At 34.5% G+C, this 20,631-nt stretch overlaps 1 protein-coding gene across 1 annotated transcript; it reads right to left on the bottom strand.

Moving 5' to 3' along the window:
- Positions 1 to 16: 16 nt before the first annotated feature.
- Positions 17 to 18,434, bottom strand: ACTR6 (actin related protein 6). The gene is given in 11 exon segments (NM_001309319.1): positions 17 to 545; positions 2,645 to 2,783; positions 4,254 to 4,425; positions 8,397 to 8,475; positions 8,571 to 8,669; positions 12,923 to 12,979; positions 13,072 to 13,207; positions 14,398 to 14,521; positions 15,830 to 15,898; positions 16,411 to 16,528; positions 18,318 to 18,434. Coding segments are annotated over 11 exon segments (1,191 nt in total). The 5' UTR covers positions 18,386 to 18,434; the 3' UTR covers positions 17 to 415.
- Between the last annotated feature and the right edge of the window lie 2,197 nt (positions 18,435 to 20,631).

Here is a 20,631-nt window from a genome sequence, read left to right as displayed (position 1 = left end):
AGAAATCATATCAGCTTGAAAACACTTTGGCCAAGTCCTAGTCATAGTCACACAAAACTACCTTCTAAGGAAAATTGACCAGTGAGACAGTTAAGTTTGTGCTTTCAACTATGAACAATTACACTTAACATACATTCACTCTTTCACCTTCTAATGAAAGATGACCTACTCAGAAACAGCACAAGCATTGTTATAGTAGTCTAGCTCCTAAACGAAAATATGGGCTGAGTTACAGTTTACTTAATAAGCTAGCTAAGAAACCTTTGAAAATTAGCCATGGATCAAAGTATTTAGATAAGTTTAAGATTTTATCTTGGGATGAAAGGTAACATAGGTCCTTAACTCTTTTTAAAAAGAACACTGAAATTAAACCTTTCAGTCACAACCAGTCAAAACTTTCATTCAGAAATGTTTCTTAAATATCAAATTTCTCTTCACAGACGCTATGTCCATTTTCTTCATAATCTTCTCTTGTTACCACCATATCTTCAAAATCATCATTCTCTGATATCAATTTTCCACCTTCCCAGGCATAAGTAATAGGGCTAAAAATAAAGGTAAAATAAATTAACCTAAATGATTTTACAGAACTAAATGCGAGAAACATTAATTAGTAACTAAAATGTGGCAATCTATACTAAATCTGATTTAAAAGAAAATCATTTAAAGTGTGAAAATAAGCATAAGCTTCATAGGAGTAAAGCAAACACAGAAAGAAAGGAACCTTGGTCACCACTACAAGTCAAGTGTTCTTTTGTTTTTTTCCCTGTGCTCTCAATTTATGGACCCTCTACTTTTAATAAAAAACATAAATACAAGCAACAGATCAAAAATGCATAAAAGGAAAAACACTTTCATAACTAAGTCTAAATTCTGTACGACAAAGATATGGCATCTTATGTGCACGGCAACCCATGAAATGGCTATTATAACTCTCATTTTACAGATTTGGAAAATGAGTTTCAGAGAGGTTAAGTCTGGAACTAGGAATTAACCTGGAACTGTTTTCACACAGTCTGTGCTTTTGCTACTATACTTTATTGCCTCCAATAAGTGAAACATTTAGAAAACATAGTGCATGACAAACAATTACAAAGTAGAACACAGACAATAAGTAAAATTACAGCAGGTAAAATATTTAGTTTAGTTTTATCTACAACCAAGGTTATACTTTGTGTTATGACTCAATTCTATTTCTACCGTTCCTCTCCCTCAACTCAGTTTCCAATCTGAAAAATGATAAAGAAAAAAGTTAATGTTTTCCTTATTAATTGCATTTCCTAACCTTTAAAAAAATCATATATATATACACACACACATATATATGCAGTAGATGTGCAATAAAGATTTGATGAATAAAAGAAGAAAAACTATTTTCTGTGGATCCCTTGGCCTGTAATGTGTGCATAACTTGCTTACATTTAAAATGCACGATAAAAAGGGGCCAGCTGAGTGGCATAGAGGTTAAGTTCGCACACTCAGCTTTGGAGGCCTTGGGTTTGCTGGTTCAGAGCCCAGGTGCAGACCTACGCACCATTTATCAAGCCACGCCATGGCAGGCGTCCCACATATAAAGTAGAGGAAGATGAGCACGGATGTTAGCTCAGGGTCAATCTTCCTCACAAAAAAAAAAAAACAGCACAATAAAAATCCAGTATGCTTCATAATCTAAAGAGTATATAAACATTAATGCTGATAAAAATCATTCCAGTAGCTAATGATTGTTGATTCTTTTATCTGATAGCTATAAAAATTAAGTGATCAGATGAGGGCCTTCTATTAACTGCTTCTGATTTTGAAAAACTTCTACTTTAGCTTTAAAACAAAACTGTAAAATTAAGAGTCAGGTATGTGGGGTCTTGTTTGCAACTCTGCCACTTAAGACTGGGGCTGGAGGGTGTTAATTAGACATATATTTGGTAAGAGCTCCTGAGTCAAGGTAAAGAGAACTGGGTATTGGTCTGGTAACTGCTATTAACTCACCGTAAGGTCTTTGCCAAATCATGAGCCCTTGTTTCTTTATTTACAAAGTAAGAACATTGAACAGAATGATCTGTAAGCCTTTCTTACAGCTCTAAAATGCTACCTTAATTTTTTTTTTACCACTAAAGTAGAAATGATGATACCTTTTTCTCATAAACCAGGATAGGGGGTAGATATAAAAGAGTTTAGAATTAAAAGACCAGTTCAACGTAAAAGTTCATTGAAAATATTTTAAATTATTCCAAAACGACTTATAAACTGACATATCTTAATGATTTAATTTTTAAATCTCTATTCTTAATAGGAACTGTCAAGAAATGACACATCTCAGATAAATCAAATAGATTATAACCTGACTGCTTTGACTATAAAAATCTCTTAGGAATGAGGACTGATTTACTATATGGATGTGATCTTATATTAACTGAGCACCTATTATGTACCATTATGGTTGGCACTTTACATATTTCATCCCATGTAATCCAATGAAACGTAAGGTTTGTCATTTCAATTTTTGAGGAAAGGATAATGAGGATTCCAAAGGTGAAGTAAATCTGCCAAAACTAGGCCTTAAACTCAAATCTGCCTATAGATGGACCACTTTATCAACAAAATGACTTCCATGTTTTCCAAGGTTCCAAGTGTTCCAGCCAACACTTACTTTTCAGGCAGCACAACAGAAACATCATAATCTGTTGGAGTGAGACATCGCACTTCCGAGTAAACTCGATCTCTAAATCCTGGGAAAAGGGAATTTCCTCCTGTCAAAACAATGTTCTTAAAAAAATGCGGCTGCATTTCTTTAAGAAAAAAAAAAGGAGGAAGAAAAAAGGCATTAGAAAATCTGTTTATCTTTCTGTAAAGATGGGGATGAGGGCTTAGGTAAGAGCAATTAGATTACAGTTACTGGTTGGGAAACCATGTAATTTTTTATAACCATTAAATTATAATTTATAAGGTTTTGTAACGAGGTCATAGTTTACACAAATAGACACATTGTTCAATGTGAGTGAAGGATAACCTCATAGATCTTTAAAAGAAAGGCTAAGGTGAAGGGGTTGAACTACTGGCTACTTATTATATGCCCGTGTAAACTATATATAAATGAGTTAACATTCCACTAGCAGAAATTTGATAAATTATAATTGTTCTTCCTAAAATGAAGGAGGTCTTTCTGTAGGCTGAGATTACGACCTAGTGTTAAGGCTGAAAAAGAGGTCGTTCATGACATTTTAACTTGGGAGCCCAAATTTCCATGTTATCTGAGACAGATATATTTATGTGCAATACTTACATTTGATTGTGAAAAATACTCACAATCTATAATAATGTTTAAAGCAAGGATCTTATGTTCTATACTCATTAAAGTTACATGATGGCAAACATTAAGTGCCATATAGTGAGCCAGTATTAAAAGCCTACCAAGCATCACTGGGAAATCTATGAAGAATTAACAGATACTGGCCATCCTACCTAATGCTTCTGTTCACAAAATGAGGACAGAGTTCCCTTATATTGACATTGGGTCTCATGACATGACATTAAAGCAGTGCAGTACAAAATGCTGTATACATCATGACATCAACTTTATATAAAATGTGAAATTAATATGAAACATTAACATGAAAATAGTTGTGAAATAATTATATTAAGGTGATGGCATGATGCAACTTTCTTTGTTCATTCATTCTTTTTTTTTAAATGAGAGGAAAGGACATTGCATGTGCTAGATTTTCTCCAATGCCTAGTCTTTTCCTTATGAACTAGGAAGACACTTTAAGATATAAAAGTACTTAAAACTCAAGAATATTATTTAGTTAAGTCATGCTTCAGGAGAACTCAGACATCACTGTGAAGCACCATACTTCAACCTCATTAAAACTGACTTCCAAATATAACAGAAAAAACAAACCAGTCCCATCAACAGCAAAAATCATCTAATTGTTAAATTAGAAATTTCTATTCTGTGCAAATTTGGGTTAAATTAAAACTTTTCTAAAATGGATATGGCTTTTAATACTCATGGAGATGAATTTCTTCAAGTTTAAATAGACCATAATGACTTTCCCTATATCAAATTTACAATCTAGGACCAATAAAGTAAGAATTACTCAAGCGCATTATGAGATCTGGAAATCTCTGCAAATAAAACAGACTCACTATTTGCCTGAAATTATTTAGAAAGAACACATGACTTCTCTAGGGTTCACAGAGCTTATAATTTCTTAAAACATATCATTATTCCTTAATACTTTACTGTAACTATGTACCTTCAGGTAAGTTCTGAATTGAATAGACAATAGCTTCTGGAATTCCCATTTCTTGAATGCCAATATCAGAAGGATTAAAGAGTATTTCTGGAACAGCAAATCTCTCATTGGCCAGACGAAGAATCTGTTCCCCAGATTTATATTTTCCACTTAATACCATCTCTTCCCTTGGCTTAAAGAAAAACAAGATAAAAAGTTTAAGCTACATTATCCAGCTAACATAACTAATAACATTTAGTAATATGTAATACTAATATATTAACTGTGTTCTTGGAGGTTTCAAGATTCTCAGAAGTTAGAAAAATGTGGTCTTCTTTCCTGTTGCCTAAACCACAGAAATAAATAATTACTGACTCTAATATAGCTATTCCCCTAAAGATGATCTGTCTTTATTCCACACATTTTAAAACAGAAAGGAAGGATAACAGAGGAGAGGGAACTTCATGATCTAGTTATAATAATAGAATGATTTGAGTTTCTAGAGAACAAATATATTAGAAATAAAACCTTTACCATGTCTTATGTTTCTACCCTATCTACTTTCACTCCCCTATTTTAGATGTTTATTGGACACTGTGGCTTTATTCTATTAGGATTTCCCCATTCCCTTGTGCAAAAAAACCTCTCTCTCTAAATTTCTTTATTACTTATTCAATCTCTATTCAAAAATCAGTTTCCAAATGACTTAAGCCAATACATGGACTTTATCACTGAAATTCCCTTGCTATTTATTTTCTGCGAGATGTGTTTCTGAGGGGCCAGAGAAAAAAATTTTCTTCTACAACATTTTACACATCATTAAAATAATGGTCCCTCTCAATTTTACTAACAATCATCAGCTCTTCTATATTTGGTTATAGACATTCATTTCATTTGACTTACATTTGCAGTTTTCCTCCCATAACAGAGTATATCCCAATCCTTTAAGTATTAAAAAAACTTAAAATATATAAAAGAAATATTAACTTATTAAAGAGTAATATATATAAAGAATATTATAGATGCCTTAATATAATCAGTCATCTATTCTCTGTTCAGACTTCAGCTTACTCAGAGAGGTTTTTTCTGACTCCCAAATAAAAGGTCCCTCCAAAGATTGGCACAGATGTTAGCTCAGGGCTAATCTTCCTCAAGCAACAAAAAAAACAAAAAAGAGAGGAAGATCTCCATTATTTGCTATCACCCTCTATTATCCTTCACAGTCTTTACTGTTTGCCATCACATATCCACTACCTAGCATAGCACAGTACCAGGTACACAATAAGTATTCAATAAATATTTGAGTAACAGCATGCAAGCCAACAATGTGCCACTTATTGTATTAGGTATTTTACATACATTATTCCACTGAACTCTTACATAACCCTGTAAAGTAAGACATATTTTCCTTTTATTAATGATGCACTTGGGCTCGGCAAGGTGACATGACTTACTCAAGATCATTCATCTAATAACCAAAAGCACACACAATATATTCCTTCCACTACATTGCCTCTCTCAACCTGGATATGAATGATTACGATTTGTATCACTTAAAAATTCCATGCTCGAAACATTTTTACATAAAAAGTCCAGAAATTATACAATACTCACAATACTCTAGCAAGAACAAGGAAAACTGCAAATCACTTTTACCCAATTAGACTATTGTTACAGTAGCAAAGAGAAGAACATTACTACTTCACAAAGTACTCTTCCTTCTCAGGCAGAGTGGAAAATATTTCCTATAAATATATAAATTCATTTAAAAGTGATATTGGCTGGAGTTTAAAGGCTATAACTCATTTTGTCAACACTCAAAATAACCTGAGACAAATGCATACTTGGAGAATTTCAGTCAACAAAACATTAGAAATTATGTAGTCCACAGGCCTGATTTTACAGAGGAGGGTCATGTGGATTTCCCAGGATAAAATATCTAACTGGGGCAAAGAGAAGAACTAGATATCCTTGTTGAATGTTAGCTCTAAAGCCATTAATCGTTAATATGTAATCTGGAACTGCAAGTAGGTTCCCAAAAAGATTTTTGTTTTAGACATAGACAAATGAAGGAATTTAGAAGCGCTGCTAGGAGTTGCTGTTGAGTCAATGTAGGCCATGATTACTGCACAGCCCTCATAAATTTTGTTCTGGTACTATGAAAGAAATGATCAGTTTAAATTAAAATAGCTCTGCAGAAAGTGGTAATCATTAATTATGATGGCAATTTTCTCAATTTAGGTCAGCCAAGCACATTACACTTTAGTAGGCATCCTCTTGCTGATAAAAGATAAAACTGGAATTTCTACCAGTGTAATCAGTTATGATATTATAGACTTTATTATTATTACTATCATCACTACTAGAAAATCAAGGTTGTAACTTTTTCCAGAGTATTTAACAATATTCTTGAATAAACTAAGTCCAAGTTTTAACAATATCCTAAGTATAAGGGCTCTTAAATAAATATAATTTTTTCATTTTATGTAGTATTGTTTTTCTAATTTCATAAATATTTATCAGCTCTCATCAAAGTTGTTACATATCACACAACAATAAAAACAAGTTAATCAACTATTAAATTCAAAATAATACATTTTAGGACTAATCCTAACATATAGTAAACATAACTGTTTCTAAATCTTAAAAATAAAAATATATGCATGATTTAACATGTATTATTAATAAAATATAAATTTTAACATTAATTGAAAAAGTACAGATTAAACCATTATTTTGGAAATAAACTTTCAATGTAACATTCCAGCATCTGGCAAAAGTCCAATCCAACTGACTCTGTCCACCCAACTGATATTAAAGTGCACAAGTAACAAGGAGTCTATACTGAGTTAATGAAGCGAGGTCCAGAACCAGATACTGACCATAAGGCCAAAGGCCAATAAAAGAGCTGCAAACAACATTACGTGGCTTCTGCCTTTTTTCTCCAAAGATGATGAGTGAAACAATGGTCAACTAGGGGAATGACCGCCTCTCTACTGGCTCACTACGCAAGCTGCAGATTGGAGAAACAAGGATTATGATTTGGTAAGGAGGAAACCGGCAGCATTTGATCATATCCAATAAACCGATAGGTTGTCATTTGCAGGGGAGGAGAGAACAACATTTTATAAAAGAGAAAGATTTCTAAACCTAGTTGACAGTTCAGTCATCTGGAAGAGATTTTAAGATTAAATTTAAATTTTCAAAGTGAAGCCCTTAGCATTTCCAGAGACGGGAACTGAGAACATGGATAGAGATTGTTTTTCAAGTACCCCAGGTGATTCCAATGACCAGTCAGGTTTGGAGAAACTGGGGATCAATGAGACTTTACTCAGGGTCCATCCCTGTAGATACACAGATTACCACCATTAACTCTACAGAGTGCTGTAAATCTTCCATAAGGTGTTTTATATCACAGGAGTGTTTTAATCAGCTATAATATATAAGGATGATCAAATGTGCCTAATGAAAAAGAGGCTTGGGGGAGGGCCCCGTGGCCGAATGGTTAAGTTCAAGCACTCCGCTGCAGCAGCCCAGGGTTTCGCTGGTTGGATCCCGGGTGCAGACATGGCACCGCTTGGCAAGCCATGCTGTAGTAGGCATCCCACATATAAAGTAGAGGAAGATGGGCATGGATGTTAGCTCAGGGCCAGTCTCTTCCTTAGCAAAAAGAGGAGGATTGGCGGCAGATGTTAGCTCAGGGCTAATCTTCCTCAAAAAAAAAAAAAGATAAACTGCTTCTCCACACTTTGAAAGTGCATTGGATTTTGCCTTTGTCAACTACAATCTAATCATATCAGACCAAACGAGTAAAATTTGGCCCTGCATCAGCGATGTCAATAATTTTCACAACAGGCAAATAACCACATTCAAAGTAGATTTAAACTAATTCTTAAGTAAACAGAATAGGGTTAACCATAATCTAGGTAATGATACTGTTTATCTCCAGATTTGTCCTATGTGCTATCATTCGGGTGATACTTCTTTATCTAAATAATTTCAGTGAGATATTTATTACTCAATTATACACTTGTGCCTGGAGAAATGGCCGCCAGGAAGGCAGTTGTCAACAACTCTGTAAGACTCCACCAATCCCAGTGGGATGCTTTTCAAATCTGAATTGAGGTCACTTGAAGAAATGTCAATGAGGATTGTTTAAATTACCTTACAAAAGCCCTTTTTAATTGTACTGAAGTCAGGCAAAACATAGTCTATCATTACTGTATTTTCTTCTCCTTTCAACCTGGAAAACGAAATAGAGATTTATGAAATATTTTAACTATGTGTAACATTACCCACGAATCAACTTTCTAATTCTTAGATTACCATTATACATACTTTGCGATATCCATGTCTTTATAAAAATCCTGAGACACATAGCATACATCTTCTTTTACTTGATTAATCACATGTGTTTCATCCATAACATGCAGCTGTCTAAACAGAAATAAAAATTGTAAAATTTGAAATAGAAAAAAAATTAAATATAACTTACAATTATCATTTAAAATATTTTTTCTGGAAATAAATTTTCAGGTAACTGATTTTTTTAAACATTAAATTCTTGAATGTTTAAAATATTTTTAACTTTATGAAATACTCTCATTTCCATTATCTTATTTAAGTTCCACATTAACCCTCTGAGGGCAAATATTAGTCCAGTATACAGAAGGAAATTGAAAACAAGAGGTTTTAAGTGGTAAGGTTTATCCAATTAAAGAGCAAACTTTTTTCTCCAATCATTCTGAATAGAATCTTACTAAAATGCCTTAACTGTTTGCATTTTCTTTTCCCATTATAGAAGTATTATGAGTCAGCACACAGTACCTGGCACATAGTAGAAGCTTAATAAATATGTGATGAGCCAATCAAAGAATATACAGGCCTGATATAGAAAACAAAGATGTTTTAAAAAATAAGCAAAAATGTGAGGTTATTTCCTTTGAATATTTTCTCTGCACAGAGATTATACACTACATGTTTACTTCTTGTTTTAGACTAAACATTATCTCGTGAACATTTTCTTAGGCTATTACATATTCATTAAAAATGAATTTTTCACTGCCCTATAATATTCAATCAGAGGGATCTATTAAAACGTATTTCTCGATGTTCCTAATGTTGTACGTTTAGCTCACGGAAGAAAGATATTGGTGTGTTTATAAACACGGACTTTGGAGTCAGAGACTTAGGTTTAATCACAACTTAGTAGCCAAGTTACTTCTTTAGGACTCAATCTCTTCAACTCTAAAAAGGTAATAAGATCACAGATTTAACACAGCTGTAAGAAGTAAATGATCCTAATCATACATGTAAAGTGTTTAGCATAGTCCCTATATTCAATAAACAAAAAACATTATTGTTTCTATCTTTTTGCTTTTGTTGTAGCAAGCATCTTCCTATACACCATAATTCACCTTCTCTAAGATGCACCACTGCACCAATGAGAAGAAAAAATGCTATTTAAACTATGACAGTTCTAAAGTACCAATGACTAGAGGATTCATTCCTATTTCAGAGGTTAAAATGTGAAAAAAGTACAACTCAGAATCGAGGAAATATAGGTATTTTTATCTGTATCTCTGATCAGCTCAATTATTTAATCATACTCTAGGATTCGAGGACACAGAATATGAAATACTTTTAGTCTCTTGGTATTTTGCCAAATTGTTTACCAGAAAAGTTATTTCAAGTTATGCTTTGATCAGCAGCAAATAAGAGTATCCATATCACAAATCTGCAACATCATCTTTTGAAGAAAATCCTGTAAATTTGGATTGTAAAAATGACATTTTAATTTGCATTTTCTCTACTAGGAAGTGCCATGAGGAATTCTTGTCTGTTTTGTTAAGTCATGTATCCCAAGCTCCTAAATAAATGCTCAATAAATATGTGAAGTGAATCTGTGATTACTACAGGTGTTCAACATTTTTTTATGCCTGGGAATTATCCATTTATCCATTTATATGCTTTGACTATATGTCACTTACTAATGCTTATCTATCTGTGCCACTGACCATGTGTTTTCTGAGAATTATCTAAACATTTTATACCAAGGTGGTGTTTTTCTTATTGATTGGTAAGAGCTCTTAATATATTAAAGATAACAACCTTGTGTCATATTTGTTCCAGGTTTATTTCTCAGGTTTATGTTTAGTTTTGTTTGCAAAGGCTTTTGAGATACATAAGGTTTAAAATTTTTATGTAGTTAAACACAAAAGCTGACGAAATCTATCCTGTTTGAAGTCACTGGTTTTCCAGACTAGGAGACAAAAGGGGGGTTAGGGTGCTGGTAAGAGTCTGCTTGAACTCTGTTCTGATTACCTGGATATGTTCACTTTTTGAAAATTCACTGAGGTGTACATACAAGGTTTGTAAACTTTTTTCTATGCTCTACTTCAATAAATGTTTTTTTTTCCTTTTTTATTTATTATTTATTTATTTTATTTATTTTTATTTATTTATTTATTTTATTCTGAGGAAGATTAGCCCTAAGCTAACATCTGCTGCCAATCCTCTTCTTTTTGCTGAGGAATACTGGCCCTGAGCTAACAACTGTGCACATCTTCCTCTACTTTATATGTGGGATGCCTGCCACAGCATGGCTTGATAAGCAGTGCATAGGTCCGAACTCAGGATCCGAACTGGCAAACCATGGGCTGCTGAAGCAGAATGTGTGAACTTACCCGCTGTGCCACTGGGCCAGCCCCAATAAATGTTTATTTTTAAAAAAAGTTGTATATATGGGGCCGGCTCCGTGGCCGAGTGGTTAAGTTCGCGTGCTCCGCTGTGGCGGCCCAGGGTTCGGATCCTGGGCGCGGACATGGCCTTGCTAGTCAGGCCATGTTGAGGTGGCGTCCCACATCCCACAACTAGAAGGACCTGCAACTAAGATATACAACTATGTACTGGGGGAAAAAAAAAGATTGGCAACAGTTGTTAGCTCAGGTGCCAATCTTTAAAATAAAAAAAAGTTGCATATAGAAGTTATCCTTTATTATTTTTTCTACTGTATTATTTTTCATCTACTGTTTTATGCTTAGAAACTCAGTTAAATATTTTCTTGTTGTTGTTTTATTTTTATATTTAAGTCTTAAATCTATTTGAACTTTAGTGTATGAGGCAAAGTAAAATTTTAACTTTTCTCCAAACAGCCAACTTTCCCTGTATCCTTTTCTGAATAATTAGTCCCCTCCTCATTGCTTTCTGATGCTTCCTTTAGTATATATTAGTATTTTTCTTTTACATATAATGGTTGATTCAGGATTAACTATTCAGTCTCACTGATCCATTACTTAATCTTCATAAAAAGATTACCTTAATTATTACAATTTAAAAATGTTTTACCATCTACTAGAGAAAGTCTGCTTTCAATTATTCTTTTTCATAAATATTTCTAGGTATTCTTGCCAGTTTGTTCTCTTCAAGTTAAACTTCAACAGCCTTGCTTTTTAAAATATACCAATTTTTTTCATTCAGCGTGGAGGAATGATTAAGTGCACAGGCTCTATACATGGGATAAAATAGCAAAGAACTACACACACACATAAATGCATGTAAAAAAATGGTAAAAACTGCATATGATCTGTAGCCTAGTTAACAATACTGTACCAGTATCAATTTTATCATTTTGATATTGTACTAGTTATATAAGATGTCACTAAGGGTACATAGGGCTCTATGTACTATTCTTGCAACTTCCTGACTCTATAATTATTTCAAAATAAAACAAATTTTTTAAATGTACTAGAGCTGGGTGGCATAAGGACTGGGGAGTGATGGCTAAGGTAAGTGGGTTTCTTTTTGGGATAATGAAATGTTCTAAAACTGATTGTGATGATGAATGCATATACTAAAAACCATCAAAACTGTATACTGTAAATAAATGAATTGTACGATATGAGAATTATATCTGAATAAAGCTGTTAACTAAAAGTAATGATATGTAAGGCAGAAGGAGAAAAAGGAGGAAGGAAAGGTAGAAGGAAATGAGGACTCACTTATTTTCAAATATAACACAGAGGGGAGCTGAGAGATATTGACACTATCATGCTGACCAAAGTTAATGTAGCAAGATATTGAGATTTAAGAATTTAATTTGTGTTTTAAACACAATAAAATTAAAAATGATAGCATAAATAAAATTTAGGAGAAGAAAGAAGAGTTGGGAGGTGGGTAAGTACAGTGATTCATGATCCTTTAATAGTGGACAGTCAACTAATATTGGTTAATCCAGAAAAAGAAATATCAATAAATTATTAAGGCTTATAGAGATTAAAAAATAAAAGATATAGTTCAAATCTTATACTTTGTATGGAGTGGAACTGACATGAGAGACTGAAAGGGGAGGCAGAGATTTATTTTCCTTTTAGATCTTTATTCCTTTATATGCATTTTTAATTTGCTTTTCAATGTGCATGTACAACAACATTTATAATTTTTAAAATGTTATTAGTAAATTAAACTCCCTAGAATTTAGAAATGTCTTTTGGAGGACACTAACATATTTTATGTTAGGAAGCTTTTCAATTTGAACATCATTAGTATTTATATATGTGATACAGTTTTTTAAGCAATAATATAGAATTGCCCCCCGAAGGTACAGCTAAAGGTAAGAAATAATTTTACATTACTTTAAAAAGTTCATCACCAGTACCCTATCCTCCCAAAGAATCAAGGCTAAGTATTACCTGTAAGATATGATCTCCTTTAGATGATTGGTTAGAAGTTTTCCTCCCACATTTATCCTAAAAAGGGAGAATTCAAATTTGGTTCAGTTTATCACACATTTCCTTCAGTTTTATCCTAAGAAACAACATGAAAATTAAATGCAACTCACCGAATAATTGCTTCCTTTTTCTTTTTACTTCTACAATAAGGAACTATATGTGTAAAGGAATATCCACTATCTACAATGATACAGCATAATTCGGATGGATTATCTCGGAAATATCTATGTGCGCTGAGAGCCCCAGCTGTTAAAAAAAAAAGATAAGGGATTAAACACATTAAATGAAAGTATAATTAATTTAAAGCAATAAAGAAAGGTAGCAGACTAAGGCAAGCACAAAAGCACAAAACTTTATTTATAAGCACAAAAGCTTTATTTACAAGAAAAATGTTAATTTAAAGCACTATCCATAATTCCGTCACAAGCTCCTTGCAGTGTTTAAACTTTAAACCATCACATTTTTGTGGTAAATACAGTAAAAAAAAATTTGTGATCAATTTTTAAAGGTAAATATTCATTTCATAGTTCATTATAATTATTTTAAAAACATAATTTTATTGAGCATTTATTACATGCTAGGCACTATTCTGAACTCCATGAGTGTGTGTTTTCTCATCATCCCATTTTACAGATGAAGAAACTGAAACACAGAGAAGTTAAATTACGTGCCCAATGTCACACAATTAGAAAGTAACAGAGCCAGGATTCAAACCTAGGCTGTGTGACGCTAGAGCAGGGTTTATCAACCTCGAACTACTGACATTTTGAGCTAGATAATTCCTTATTTTGGTGGCTTTCCTGTGCACTCTAAGATGTCTAGCAGCATCTGTGTCCTCTACTCACTAGATGCCAGCAGCACCCTCCCAGTTGTGACAACCAAAAGTGCCTCCAGACTTTGCTAAATGTCCCCTGAGGAGCAAAATCGCCCTTGGTTGAGATTATTCTGGAGACTGTGCTCTTAACCATTATATTATATTGTGACTTATATAGACTTAAATTCCTCAAACTAAATATTTGAATACTTTCATTATAAAGTCATGTAATGTAATTCTAGCCTTGAATAAACTTATTTGTAAATGATATTTACAGATTGTCTTTCCTCATATTGGCAGCCTGAGCTATTAACATTATTTCAATCAATAATAACAATAGCAAACACATCAGTGACAGAAAAGATAACTACTTCAGAAACAATCTTTCAGAGATTAGAAATATGTGGCTAGTAACTTCATTAGAGAAATACATTAGGAAAAAAACAAGGTGAGAGAAGTCTGACTAGATAATCTCTAAAGGTCCATCTAGTTTTTAAATTCTATGTTTTATTTCCTTCAAATCTAAAAGAATGTCACCCAATATTCTTGGATTGTAAGTGTTTCTTTAGGCTATTCATATCCATATTCACATAATTCAATTTCAATCAAAACTTTAACTCACCATTTACTCTTAATACTGCTTGAAACTGGTATTCTTCAAATAGGATTTCATTCATTGATTCTTGAATTGAAGTGAAGTTAAAGTATGGTTCTGTGATAATAATATTAGTATCTAAAAAATCCACCTATGAAAAAAAAATCCCAGTTGTATAACTTTGTATTTATAATTCTAAATACTTGTTTTACATATATTAAACAAACATTTAATCCTCACAATAATCCTAAGAGATAGGTCTTATTATTATCCCCATTTAACAGGTGAGCAAACTGAGGCAGAGAAGAGTTGAATTAGTTACTAAGGGTCATATAATTAGTTAGTGACATAGCTAGGATTTGAACTCAGGAAGTCTGGTTACAGAATTCATGCACTTTAACTATTATTTGACTTTAACTCTTTTTTTGTTGTTGTTAAAGACTGGCCCTGAGCTAACATCTGTTGCCAATCTTTTTTTATTCTTCTTCTCCCCAAAGCCACCCAGTATACTGTTGTATATTCCACCAGGTCCTTTTAGTTCTGCTATGTGGGACGCCGTCTCAGCATGGATTGACGAGTGGTGCTAGGTTCACTCCCAGGATCTGAACCAGCGAAACCCTGGGCAACCAAAGCGGAGCATGGAAATTTAACTACTTGGCCACTAAACCAGCCCCAGATTTTAACTCTTTTTTTTTTTTTGAGGAAGACTGGCCCTGAGCTAACATCCATGCCCGTCTTTCTCTATTTTATATGTGGGACACCTACCACAGCATGGCTTGCCAAGTGGTGCCATGTCCACACCCAGGATCCAAAGTGACGAACCCCAGGCCGCCGAAGAGGAACATGTGCACTTAACCACTGCCCCACCAGGCCAGCCCCTGGATTTTAACTCTCTTAATGGTATCATTAACAAAATGGTTCTGTCAAATTGTTTAAACTAATTAGGCAAAAGTAATGAATGGGGCTGTTATTTTGTTTTTAAAAGTTAACAGGCAAGAAGCTGTAGGATATTTAATATTTACATAATTCTCTCCCACAGACTTTTAAGAAGCATTAAAATTTGAACATTCTCTCAGTATACCTAAAGTCACACTACAGACATTAAAAGCACAAAATTCTCATATTGTAATATTCACATATTCAGATATGTAGACAAAGATGTTTTGTGAAAATTAAAATAATATAGTGAACTGGTCAAACAATAGCAGAAATCTGAAAATTTTAATCTTGAGTTTCATATAGACTCATATAGACCAAACCTCAAATTCCACTTCAACATGGAAATTCTATTCACTTGCACTTTATTTAGAAAATCAAAGCTTAGCACAGTATATTAACTGATTTAAATATATACTAGAAACATATTCAAAGTTTATAAATCTTAAAATATAAGTTCTCTAATTTTTCATTTGAATAAGGTGTGGAAATAGAAATTTGAATACATACTCCAATTTGTTACCTGATACATTTCTTTTCCAAAAAGGTAATCCCATACTTGTCTTTGAACATCCCAATTCACCAAGTAGCCCTAAAAAATTTTTTCATAAATTATCAAAAGTATTTGAACACTTTTACAAAGTCAGATTAATATATTCTATATCACTTATTTCTACCTCCTTATGGTTACCTTCACCAGTCTAATGCTATTTGAATTTCAAACCAATTGTGTCGGTATGTTTTTCTCTTTTTAAAAGTTCAAAAAATTACAAATAAACAATAATCAAAATGTCAAGGGTTCAAAAAACATACCATATGTAGATATCTCTCTATACTTATTTTCTTTAATGTGTTCATCTCATTTAGCTTTAACATCAACAAGTAAAATTTAGTACCCACAATCAATAGCTAAACCAAGGTCATTTACTTTTAAGAAGACAATTTAATTTCAATTTTTGGTTTTAATAAGATCTTATTTAAAATTTAAATAACTTTCTCAGAGATCTAAAAATATTTTCATATGTACAAAATCTTACATATACATTTAAAAATTATCTTTACATTTAGGTCTATAATGCTAGAAATAACACACAGTTGAATTACCTTCTGAAAAGGAAGAATGTAAAAGAGTCCAGAAGGGTCCTTTATTTCATCTATCTGGTTAGCAGTAAAAGTTTTAAGACGTGCCGTTTTTGACCTGAACTGACAGTTAGGAATAACTCTACAAACAAAGAAACAAATAATATAATTATTCCCTAAATACTTAGTTCCTAAAAATACATTTACTTAATCACCACCCTCAATGTCAAAAAATATCCAAAACCAGTGTTTCTCATTCTGTCTTCAAATAATAAAAAATGTCTTTTTTCTTTTAAAGTTCTAGTATGTACCAGATTCTGTACTAGACTTTTTATCTTTCTCAAATAATCCTTAAGAAATCCTTACAGGTGGGTATTGGTTCTGCCACTGCACAGATGAGAGCCGGACCTTAGGTAAAGTTCCTGGTCTTCCTGGCATTGATGCAGAAATTCTTACTACAATTCTGGTAAAAAATTTACAAGTTCAAAATTCTGGCTATAAAATTAAGTTTCCATGAAGTCAAAGATTTTCAATCAGCAAGATGCTATAGGGTACAGAAGTAGGTAATAGTTTTAAATACGGCTGCTGCCCATCATTAGCTTATACAGTCTGGTCAGGAAGGCAAACTACAGCCATCATCAATCGGACACACATGAACATATGGATAGGGGTGTGTGTGTGTTTGTGTGTGTGTATATACACAAAGAGAGAAGATATTAGGATAATACTGTAAAAATGTTTTATACCTGCTTACTTCGCTTATGATGCTGTAATATTCTCCATAGGTTTCAATATTCTTTGAGGACATGATTTTCAAAAGCTGCGTTGCAGTCAATCTTCTGGTTGTATTATAATTTTACTCAATTTCTATTCTTGATTATTTAGCTTGCTTCCACTTTTTTTTTGCTACCATACACAGTATCTAATAAATAATATAGAGCATTCTGTACTTTTATCAAATACCTCTAATTTATTCCTTAGCTATCTGATAATTGCTGTGTCAAAGAATAAGAACAATGACACACACTGCCAAAACGTTTTCCAGAGGACTGTAACAATTTACATTCCTACAGTTCGCTTGTCCTCTTAAAAAAGAGAAGAAAAAGGAAAGTAGGGAAAAAGGAAAAGAAAAAACTAAATCCTCTGTGAATATGATAGAAGAAAAGCATGACTTTAAATCTGCCTATTCTTTTTTTTTTTTTCCTGAGGAAGATTCGCCCCAGCTAATATTCACTGCCAACCTTCTTTCTGTATAAGAGCTGCTGCAACAGCATGATCACTTGACATACAAGTGGTGTACGTCGGCGCCCAGGAAGGAAACCGGGCCGCCTAAGCGGGGCGTTGCGAACTTGAACACTAGGCCACCCAGGCTGGTCCTGAATCAACTTATTCTTTATTCAAACATACATATATTATGAATGCCACTGTAGTATTTCTGTTTAATCGACTCCAATCAACCAGGTCACTCAATGAACACTTCAAAAGGCTTACGCATCAAACCTTCAGTCTCCAGCCACTAGGACAGTGGTTTTTACACTTTTTTTAAAATCACAGAACCTTTTAACGATCTGACGAAAGCTATAACCGCGTCCCCAAGAAAATGCATATACACAAAGTGTTGCCCACGATTCCTGAGGGTTCATGAACTGTGCGACCCTCTATCAGGAACTGCTTCTCTAGAAAACTATTTTCCTGAGCTATTTCCTGTTACGAAACAAAACACACGTCCCACTTCCGGGACCACGCAGCCCAAAATTAACACCAAAATCCCCCTTCAAAGCACGCTAACCACCCAGCTCCTACAAGAGCATCCCTCTGGCTCAGGTTAGGGCCGCGCGGGGGCGTTTGCAATTTATCGATGTCCCAAGATGAAGGGTAGCATGTGAAACCACTAGGCATAGACGCCTTGTCCCCTTGAAGCAAACACTTACGAGACATTTTCATGGCTGTAACCAATTTTGGCGTTGTAGGCTCCGTTATCCAGGACTAACGTCGTCATTTTTGCCCAAAACACACCACCGTTGCTTTCTCTTCCCGACCCTTCTACTCACGCTTTTTCCGGCACTCTATGGTTTGCAAGAGGGGGGCCTAAGGGCGCTTCCGGTCTCCCATAGCAACGGAGGACGCCGGAAGCCAGACACTGCACTGCCGCCCTGGCTGTCAGGGAGAGTTGTGCCTTGCTTCCAAGTGTAACCCGTACACGTCGTGGCGAGATCCAACAAGAGTGTAAACTGTTAAGTGCTTTTTCGCCCATTGCGGATGTGTTTTTTACTTCGCAGATTGACTCACTCCTGCAAGTTTCTTCCAACCCATGTAGCGAACCAGCTTTGTTTGTTTGTGTATGTATTGGAGTAATATTGTTCAGACAGTGACATTTCTTGAAGAATAAAGTGCAAAACCATACGCAGCATGGAACTGGATATGAGGTCTCTTCAGCCTCAGTCCCCGCAACTGCCCGTGTGACTGTAGGACCCAACCACCCTGAAATACAAATATGCTGTTGCATCAGCTGCCTTGCTTTTTCACTCACTCTCACACTCTTCCCCTACTTGTTCTTTAGGACGGAGCTATTTCTTATCTAAAAAGGCTTCTTGACATCTTACTAGGGCTGACTCCTGTATCATAATGGTTAAGAGAATGAATTTTGGATTGGAATCTGGACTCTGCCATAAAATGGCTGTGTAACCTTGGGCGATGAAGATAATAAGGGTTAATACTTACACAGCGCTTACTTAATGCATGTAGGTTAACCGTTCTAAGAGCTTTACATATATTAACTAATTTAATCTTTACAATTTATTAAGTAGGTACTATTATTGAAATCAAAGAGATAGTGGTTAAGAGTGATGTCTTTGCATTCAAATTTGTAGGTCAGTGGCCGGCTAGTGGCATAGTAGTTAAGTTTGTGGGCCCCACTTTGGAGGCCCTGGGCCCTGGGTTTGGATCCGGGGTGTGGACCTATGCACCACTCATCAAGCCATGCTGTAGCAGCATCCCACATACAAAATAGAGGAAGATAGGCACAGATGTTAGCTCAGGGCCAATCTTCCTCACCAAAAAGAAAATTCTAGGGCAAATCCTGGCTCTGCCACTAGTCGGGTTGGACAGGTTAGTTAACCTCTGCACGCCTTAATTTCCTCATCTGTAAAATGGGATAATATTAATAACACCCCAATGCATAATTGTTTTATGAAAAGTAAATGATAAAAGTCAAGTACCTGGTTGTAGTTATCATCATCATCATCATCACCATCATCATCATCCTCTTACATGATCCTTCTCTGTTAACTTGGATACATGGCAAACTCCTTCAAGTCAGGCACTCTATTCTATTGATGTCAATATCCTTTCGTTTCAAAAAATCATTGAATGTCCAAAGTTAATTATTTCCAATTTTAGTCATTCTGTTTTCTCTAACTTAATATCAAATTGGTAAGACCCCTTACTCCAAACATGGAAAGAATATTTTATAAATCTTACATCATAGAGCAGGCATCATTTCTATTCATCTCTCATCTTTTAAAATATGCTTTTTCAGGGGGCCAGCCTGGTGGTCTAGTGGTTAATTCGTATTCTCCGTTTCAGCTGCTTGGGGTTTGTAGGTTCAGATCCCAGGCACGGATTTACACACTTCTCATCAAGCCATGCTGTGTTGGCATCCCATATATGAAGTAGAGGAAGACTGGCATGGATGTTAGCTCAGGGACCATCTTCCTTACACACACAAAAATATATATATGCTCTTTCAATCCTGTCTCTCCTTCTGGTTATCATTTATCATTACCCTTTGTCATTGAAGCTTCTCTTTTTGCTTTTCTCAACTTACATGCTCCTCATTCAAGGTCATTTTTGTTGTTGGCCTCAGCTCTCATTAAATACTGATAAATCCTAAAGCAGAATTTCCACCCCTAACTATAATCTGAATGTTTCTAACCAGACATCGTGAGATAACCTTAAAGGCAACAAATCCAGAACTGAATCTTATCTCCAAAACTGCTGGTTCCAGCTATATTACTTATCTCAATTAGTGGTGTGCCCCTCAATATCTACCCAGGGCCCCAAGCTAGAAATCTCAATTACCTTCAACCCCAGTCCCTGAAAATCTCTGGAGTCTGTCCTTGACCTTCTTTCATTTCTACTCATACTGCATTATTTCTCCCCCAAAATAATGCCACTGCCTTCTCAATGCCCCTCCTGCCTCCATTCTCTTCTCATTATGAACTGCCCTCTGTACTGCCAGCATAA

This window comes from Equus caballus, chromosome 28 (genome assembly GCF_041296265.1).
Source record: "Equus caballus isolate H_3958 breed thoroughbred chromosome 28, TB-T2T, whole genome shotgun sequence".
In the NCBI taxonomy this organism is placed as follows: Eukaryota; Metazoa; Chordata; class Mammalia; order Perissodactyla; family Equidae; genus Equus; species Equus caballus.
The sequence above is the reverse complement of the archived record's forward strand: the minus strand, read 5'-3'. Positions and strand labels throughout refer to the sequence as shown.